Raw genomic sequence first — 9,673 nt, 5'->3', positions numbered from 1 at the left:
GTAGTTAACGTTCTAAAACGTTCACTAGGCAACTATTTTTACAAGCATATCTTCCGTCATTGAGGCAAGCAACAACAGGAAAATAATATTGTGGAAGCTACGAATTAAAGAGAGGACGTCATGCTTTTTACCAAATTGTGTCTTTATTGAAAACTGTGTTTTCCTTTTACACCATAATGATAAATAAGATTTAGGTACTTTATTACAAAAAATGCAGTTTAGACGACTAGTGATATTAAGCGTATTGGGTAAGTAACGTTTGAACGAAAACAAAACAAAACCCCAAGTCAAAGGCTTAATTTTTCTGTTGGTAAATCGTTGACTAGTTCAAAATATGTTAGGTATGAACACTGCTATAAGTTAATGTTGTAAGAGTTACCGTATTCAGATCTTTTGTCGCAATGTTTGTGTTTTGAGTTTAGGAAACCCGTTACTGTTTGTCGAAAATCTGCTCTCTTGCCGAGATATGGGTGATAAATTTTAACGAAACACCACAAGTGACAGGCAGCACGATCAACATTTTAAAATCTCATCGGTTGAAAGTCTTAAGGGTGGTCGTTTTTGGTGTTATTTGTTTAAAAGAATAATGAATATTTCCTTTTTAAAAATGGTGCAATTATATATTTTTAATAACTTAATTTGAATAGACTTTGCAAAATCTTCAGTGCTTTTAAAAAACTGAGATCTATATTGGTACAGTAAAACCAGGTAAGGAGTTTTCAAATGTTGCCACGGAAAAAAAGTCTAGGAAAGATTCAAGGTCGGGGAGAATTCAGAGAAACTTCATGAAAATTCTGTCCTTTTGATGATTGAAGCATTCTTACTGTGCCACGGAATGGGGCCCCCATAGTTAAAAGAGTAACTGTCCGCTTCGATCTTTTCTCCCTGATTCTTTAAATAATAATGCGTTTTATAACCAAACGTGTAGAGCAACTATGTATTCTAATTAACTTATCTTTAGAACAGATAAAAAAGATTCATATCAACTCAACCATTCTGTTTTTACAGATGATTTATGATTATTTTCTTTGTAGAATCAGCATGTGATGGTCAAACACATACTATTGACCTGAGCTACAGTCAAAGTGGTTCAATCTTCAGTCCTGGATATTTTAACAATTACGGTAACCGCAAAAATTGCCAATGGCTCATCAAAGCATCTAATGGGGATAGAGTTCTCCTCTACTTTACTGCATTTGAACTGGAAGATAATTCCCAGTGCAGTTACGATAGTGTAACCATTTTTGACGGACAAAGCAGTGACGGTTCTCTTTTGTCAAAAAGTTGTGGACATAGTCTCCCTCCACCGGTTTATTCATCAGACAGATACATCTACATGCAATTCACCTCTGATGGGCCTGTCTCGCGTAAAGGTTTTGTGGCTCGCTACAGAGCACTCAACAGATCATCAGGTAGGTTTTGTAAACTATGTAAAGTAAGTATAATCCAGACAATCCGTAAGTTAGATCATTTGGATAATCCAGATAATCTGACATTTCAAAGATAAAATTTAATCCTAATAGCGACAATGTTCACCAGAGCAAGTTAGATTAACTGGAAGGCAATATTTTGGTTTAATTTCAAACCATAATCAGGCCAATGCCTGAACCAACAGGAATAATTGTTCCTTAATAAGGATGAAATGGCCTTTTGCCACTTTAATTGATATGAAGTTGTCATGATAAAAAAAGTATAAAACGATAAATATTCACATAAGACCATAAGTTTTACACAGACAATCTTTTATGATTACAACAGTTTGACTACAATTAATTAATCCAATCCCTGCTATGTTCTCCGCATCTAAATTTAAAATCCATAAATTTCACCTAACCTTCAAATAAGTTCTCTATTGCATTCGTTTCTTCTTTTAAACATCGGAATTTGACGGATATTGAGCGCTGTTCTAGAAATTCGTTTTCGAAATAAACCGCCTGGGTTTGCTAACATAATGAACACATAAAGAAAAGACACCTTAATAGCAAAAGCTGAAGTAATACAGTTGTGGACGTCATTTCTAGTAACGGTACTTGTTAACGTACACTATTGTTTCAGGTTGCCCACTTATCGCGCCTGGAGCCTCTGCTGGCGTCATTTACAGTCCTAATTGTCCTTGGAACTACCCAAACGGCACAACATGTGATTGGATTATTACGGCACCCTGGCAGAAGACGGTCAATTTAAATTTCACGAGATTCAACTTAGGGTCTACTTTTTACGGATCCTGTGTAGACTACGTAGAAGTGCGATATGGTTTTCGCTCCGTGAAGTACTGTGGGTCTGACTTCCCTTCCTCTATCACTACATCTGGGTCCATTCGTATTCGGTTCTACTCCGATTTTGGTGACAGTTATTCAGGATTTATGGCATTTTATCAAAGCGAATATAGCTTTCCATCAACTCCATACCCCTCCTGGCCTATTTCCCACCCACATATCTGGTCTACCTACCTACGATCTGAGACCATGCGACCTAAACGATCTGCGGTAATACGACCTACGTGGTCTACCTTCCCACGATCTGTGGCAATACGACCTACACGAGCTGTGGCAATACTACCTACACAATCTGTGGCAATACTACCTACACCATCTGTGGCAATACTACCTACACGATCTGTGGCAATACGACCTACATGATCTGTGGCAATACGACCTACACGAGCTGTGGCAATACGAACTTCACGAGCTGTGGCAATATGACCTACACGATCTGTGGCAATACGACCTACACGATCTGTGGCAATACGACCTACACGAGCTGTGGCAATACGACCTACACGATCTGTGGCAATACGACCTACACGATCTGTGGCAATACTACCTACACGATCTGTGGCAATACTACCTACACGAGCTGTGGCAATACGACCTACACGATCTATGGCAATACGACCTACACGATCTGTGGCAATACTACCTACACGATCTGTGGCAATACTACCTACACGATCTGTGGCAATACGACCTACACGAGCTGTGGCAATACGACCTACACGATCTATGGCAATACGACCTACACGTTCTGTGGCAATACTACCTACACGATCTGTGGCAATACGACCTACACGATCTGTGGCAATACGACCTACACGAGCTGTGGCAATATGACCTGCACGAGCTGTGACAATATGACCTACACGATCTGTGGCAATACTACCTACACGATCTGTGGCAATACTACCTACACGATCTGTGGCAATACGACCTACACGATCTGTGGCAATATGACCTACACGATCTGTGGCAATACGACCTACACGATCTGTGGCAATACTACCTACACGATCTGTGGCAATACTACCTACACGATCTGTGGCAATACGACCTACACGAGGTGTGGCAATACGACCTACACGATCTATGGCAATACGACCTACACGTTCTGTGGCAATACTACCTACACGATCTGTGGCAATACGACCTACACGATCTGTGGCAATACGACCTACACGAGCTGTGGCAATATGACCTGCACGAGCTGTGGCAATATGACCTACACGATCTGTGGCAATACTACCTACACGATCTGTGGCAATACTACCTACACGATCTGTGGCAATACGACCTACACGATCTGTGGCAATATGACCTACACGATCTGTGGCAATACGACCTACACGATCTGTGGCAATACGACATTCACGATCTGTGGCAATACCACCTACACGATCTGTGGCAATACGACCTACACGATCTGTGGCAATACGACCTACACGAGCTGTGGCAATACTACCTACTACAACCTATCCACAACCCGCGGCATCAAAATACGTCTGCGGGCCATATTCTCAAAAACGTAAGTTGGTTTTCTTTCTACACAAATAGATGTTTTACTGAGCCACGTTGCAAGCTTTTCAACTAGATTCATTTTATTGGCTTATAACGTACCACTTGCCTATGACCACTCGTATCCAACAAGGGTCAATAGAACAATTGTTTTATATTTTGTTTAAAATTAAGATCGACTAGACAATTGATTTTAATGTAAACGAAGTGAAAGTTTGAGAAAGCGCGAAAATTTGTGGTGCGGTTTTACCAGTTTAGTCGAATAAAACACGAGAGAAAAGCAAGCGAGTTAACTAATCATAATTTTGTGCCGAGCACTGTACTGTGTGACGTTGCGACAGTTCTCCCCTTTAAGTATTTTCTGCTTTTCTTCTTCATTTAGTATTTTGCATTAAGCGTTTGCAACCTTTTCCTGCGTTTTGCGGAGTTGAGTTAACTATGGCTTTTTTGGCTTTTGTGCAGTTTCAGGAAAGGCACTACCGATTATTCCCTGTATATAGTAAGCACAATAAATTTTCAGTCAACTTTCTTATGAAACTTTCGCTTCCCGTACACAATTTTTTTGCTGTACGGTAGAATTCATGTGACTCCGATACACAGCAATTTCAATCAAAATTCATTCGTAATTGTCTCCATTTAACTGGATTTCTACGGCGCAGTTATTCCCTCTTATAGTGTAAGATACGAGGCCAACAATTCTAACTTACTCCTGGAATTTTTATTTTCACTGTGGTAAATAATCAACATATTTATTCTATTTCTCTTTAAGGTATATATATTGGAAGTTCTAGTTCAGCATCGATTTCCAGTCCAAAAAGTGATGATCATAATATGTATCGTACGACAGACTGCACGTTTCAAATCGACACGACGGAAGGTTATATCCTGGAGTTAAGTTTTGATGACCTGTACATGTCTAGCTGTTCGAGCTGTTCCTGTGGATATGTAAAAGTCAGAATTGGAAACTCATCAACTGCTCAGCTACTTGGCACCTTCTGCGGTAAAGGCTATTATGGAGACAGTGATGGAACTGTTTCATCTACAGGGAGCCACATGCTCGTACAGTATTATAGTCAACACAGCTGGAACAGATTTCAGGCAACAGTCCGTTCCCAAAAAGGTACTTCCTAGCTCCCTCAATGCGTTTTCTCAAGAGAAAGTTGGTTGTTTATTGCTTAACAATAATGGGGTGGCCTTCAAGTTTTAAAAAGTCGGCAAACAAAAAATAAACCACTAAAAGATTTATTTAACTTTATAAAATACATGCAAAACTACAGACCACCCCTCGCGTTTCACGCAAAACAAAATCGTTTCATAAAAGTGTTTCGGCATGGTAAGTCACTGGCGGACCACTGCTATATGGCCTTACCTTGATGTCGTTAGGGAGTGGTATGCATCATTCAAAATAAAGCATTTCTTGTAGGTACAAATTGTATACTTAATTATTTTAGTGAAATTAGATACAATAAACAATAGCTAGGCAATGTCGGTTTGTCGGCTGTGCGAATATTGAAGGGTATTAAGATCCGCATTTAAGTATGACACTGTTTGTGTCTCTTATTGGTTTATTTACTTTTTTGCTTTTATTAAATTTAAAATATAGTGTAATATGTAGAGTTTAAATTAGATTTCATCAATTGAGGCAAGGAGTCCGCATTGAAACAATACGGGGTTATCTCTGCTTAATTATTGCAGAAGTAATGACTCACTCTTTAAGAAAAAATTGGATAAACGTTGTTAGAGACATGGTGAAACCTTGATGACTAAAAAGATACCCTAAGCTTATCTTCTTATGACGGGCTAGGGTTGATGTTTTGAAAATGAAAATTATCAAAGAAGCCAATCTTCGATTTTGCCAAAATACACCATAATGATCAAATATAACCAAAGTTTAATTTTTACTGGTCGCTTAGTCACAAATGTTTTTTGATTTTTTGCTGTTTCTGGGCAAAATCAACGTGACACTTCTGTTTCTTTACAGGGCGAGGGTCACCTGTAACCGATACTGCAATTGCTGTGCCTATTTTTGTTGCAGTTATCCTTTTTTCGATCATCGTTGTTGTCATAAAGTGCACCACGATAAGGCGTTTGAGAGAACCAGCTATACCATCCCGAGTAAATGAAAATTCCTCGCAACTCCTCCCTTATACCGGAGATGCTTCTAACTAAGATCACGTTTCCTCCATCTGCACACATCTACTACATCTCATACGTCAAATGCATCGCCCTTAATACAGAAGTTGGTCCACCTAATTATCCCGAGGCATTTGCTACAAAATGTGCTCCACCTTCAACTTCCACTGATTATTTACAAGGTATCACCAGGGGCGGATCCAGGGGGGTGGATTGGGTGGCTAGCCACCCCCCTTGATCCACCAGAAAAATAAAAATAAACATATTAAAATAGAAAATAAGGACAATGTCCATCCACCTTTCATAGTCAGGCGGCCGTTCAAAGTTAAGAAAGGTCATTTTTCCAAAATAGGAGATTTTCAAAAGGCCTGTTTTATGAACTTCTGGCTTAATGTAACAAAACATGTGTGTATAATTTTAAATCAAAGTCTCTTCGAGATATCGACGTTTTTGCATGAAGTATGAGTGGAAGGTTTATCCTGTGCATTGTTCTTCGAACTTATCATTACAGTTTCTTTGTAGTTTAGTTTAACAATTTCCTATCTTCGCGGAGAAAATGCAGCCATATAATTTTGTCAAAAATGGCTCGTCCGCGCCGGGTATTTATACACATATTCCTTAACATTACACAAATAAACAGTGCAAATTTCATCGAGATCTGACAATTCTATACTTTAAAATTGCAAGGACCTTTCGAGGCAGTCGATTACGGCAGCGAAATTAGCAAATGAAACAGCAAAATATGCGTTCGAAGCTTTGTTTTTGCGACGCCATATTTGAATTGTTATTGCCGGGTAGACCGCTGTTCAATGTGTTCAAGGCCGTATCGTTACGATTGCTCCACGAAAAAGCACGAAAAAAAAATACGGATATTTCCGACTACTGTCGGAGAAAACATTGCGCATATAATTGGGGCGTAAACAAATCGTTACACTCAAGCTGCGTTTTGTCTAGGCCCTGCGAGGGTCGGATATCAAGACCCAGGATTAAACAAAAGCCATATATACATATATACTTGAAGATGAAATACGAAAGAATTTTTCTGTCTTTGACTGAAATTCCACTCGAACTGCGTAGATACGATCGCATGTTGTAAAGCCGATTCATGCAACATTGCTGTCATTCCCTGTCAACGCGAGGTCACGTCCCTAACGACCTAGGCTGATGACGAAATAGAGTTGCGCTTGCATGTAGCGACCAAATTTGGCCTAATTTTTAACCGCTCCTAAGCTAAAAGAAGCCCCCATCTCTTGCATTTGTTTTAACTTCAATAATATCTTTGAAAAGAGCGAGTTTTTTGGTATGGTTTATTTTTGACGTTTGTAATTTTTAAACGATTTACAGTAAGTGCTAGTGATTATTTATTCGTGTTTTAGTTACGCAATCCATTGTTTGTGCGACGCTTTTTATAGATCACCCTTCAGACACACGTGCATTGAAATAAGAAAGCTGACATGTCACTTTTAAAATTGCTATATAACGTTTGTAAATGTGACAAGTCACGTTTTTTTCACGAGATCGCAAGTGATCACCCACAGCGGAAAGTAATCCCTTGAGAAATTAAAACAGTCCCTTGATAAATTAAAAAAGTGGTTCCAAATTTTGACCACATAACCCCTATTCTACGTTTTTAGCTTGTAGACAAGCAAAAACGTCGAAAAAATTAGATTCCTTTTAACTTTCAAGAGTTGTTTTAGCCTTGCTGGAATGATTTTCTTCTCTATTTACATCTTTTTTTAGCGAGTTTTCGTACCGTTTTTTCGCATCAAAGCGATTTCAAAAGCAAACAAAGTCGCCAAAGTTGTTCCCGGGCCACTTTGCCAAGGGCTAAAAATTTTCACGCATGTGGGTGAGCAAAAAAACGCATATCTGTTCTTTCCTGTAAGAAGTAGACGTTTTCTCCGAAATATAACTCAAGGTAAGTTGAAGAAAGAATTTTTGCCAAATTATAAAGGAAAAACAGTGTTTTAATAACTTAATTGACAGCTGTATAAAGCTGCTCAGAATCGCGGAAATCACGTCTAAGAGGCTTCAACTTTTTAAAATTTTCTGAGGGGGGCATGCCCCCAGACCCCCCTAGGGGGAAGGAGCCTTTGGCTTCACTAAATATGGGTCGCAGACCCAAAATGATTTGCACTCCACTTTCAAAAAACTGCCTAAAAGCCCGAAACCCCCCCCCCCCCTACCATAAAATACAAACTGGGGCTTGAACAATAAAGTAAACAAAAATATTGGTAAACAGCCACCCCCCTTTGAGAAATTCTGGATCCGCCCCTGATCACCAACATGTCACTGGGTGATCGAACGGCTCAATTTGATCAAATGTAACTTTGATCAAAGTTACACTTTTTAAAATTTGTTATACATTATCAGTGCTAACATAAACTTCCAAGTGCCACGCATCGCCAGAGAAGTCCCGTCTTCTATATGCATTACGGGACTTTCCTCACTCCTAGTCACAACTCCCATAAATTTGTGCCTTACAAAGGGGTAGAAGATTAAAGCAACCTCCCGTTGAGCTGAGCTAGTATAATCTACTTCTTATTAATACAAACCTAGTCGAGTCGAGTACTAATCTAAAACAGGTTAACTTTTCGTACAATGTGCCAATTAACTTAATTATGAAGCAACTAAAGAAATACCTTTTGGCACAAAATGTATAGTACAGTAGACTCGCGATAGCTCTAACCTCCAAGGGAAATTGAAAAAGGTTCGAGTTAAAAAAAAATCACCTGAAGTAAAGTTGTTGTTAACTGTTAACTTTCTATTCATACATTGCACATTATAATCAAGTTCTATTACAAGTATTGAGAAGTCGAGTGAAAATTAAACGATACATTTCTAAATTACTGTATGAATCATAACCTAACGAAATGTGACAGGAAACAAAGCAAAGCAGCAGGAGAAGTCCGGTTACTGCGAAATTTGCGGGTTTCAAAGAGAACAACGTCGGGCTACTGCTAAAGGGTTCATGCGATGTACTTTCAATACGCCCTGACGCTTCTATAATAATCCATTAGTGTTGATTATTCTTAAAAGTTTTTTTTTTTTTCAAAGAATCGGTATCAACCTTAACCAAAAAACTAAACGTCTGTAGCACTTCAATGGCGTGGCATAGTTCGTGTTTTGAGGGGCGTTTCGGGGGCTGTTCCGACATGTGTAAACAAATAAATTTAATTTATCTATTAAAATAGATAACTAAAGTGTTTTTGACTTTAGTACACTAGTTGCTTTGACTTGTCACGTTTTGAATTAGTCTCTTTCGTTTATACATTGTAGTGTTCCATTCTAACTGCACGGAAGTATTTTGCTCTTGTGTTCTACGCACCGATTTCTTGTAAAGTCAAACTTGAATTCTGTTCGATTGCGCTTAACAGAATAAAAGAATTAAGGATCCTGCCGATCGTGCGACGGCATAAAGCGATGTCACGTGATCGCTTAAAAATACTGGAAGTGACGATTTCCATTCAATCTACGGGGTTATTATTTGTCAAAAAAGAAACCCTTTTGAGATAATTAAATATTGGAAAAATGTATTTACGTTTTTAAATGTTCTGGTTTTATTGTCATGATGCGTTTTCACGGTCCACTACTTAAACAATATTGGAACGGCGATCAAGCATCATGATTGGTTGAGGTAAGTATTAGGCCCTCTAAGCTGTCTAAAGTTGTTTATTTGAAATTACCATTTCCGAAGTCACAGTTTCGTGCAGAAGTTAACGTTCTCGAAAGTTCAAAGAAGCAACTCTTAT

General features: G+C 38.8%; 1 protein-coding gene across 1 annotated transcript; it reads left to right on the top strand.

Annotated features, from left to right (window-relative positions):
• Positions 1–211: 211 nt before the first annotated feature.
• Positions 212–2,639, top strand: LOC144655045 (CUB domain-containing protein 2-like). Its single transcript, XM_078515266.1, has 3 exons — positions 212–248; positions 1,035–1,412; positions 2,056–2,639. The coding sequence occupies exons 1-3, from the start codon at positions 212–214 to the stop codon at positions 2,637–2,639; spliced, it is 999 nt and encodes a 332-aa protein (XP_078371392.1).
• The last annotated feature ends 7,034 nt before the right edge of the window (positions 2,640–9,673 follow it).

The sequence above is a fragment of the Oculina patagonica genome, chromosome 5, assembly GCF_052425735.1.
Source record: "Oculina patagonica isolate OP01 chromosome 5, crgOcupat, whole genome shotgun sequence".
Lineage (NCBI taxonomy): Eukaryota > Metazoa > Cnidaria > Anthozoa > Scleractinia > Oculinidae > Oculina > Oculina patagonica.
This window is presented reverse-complemented; position numbering and strand designations above follow the sequence as displayed.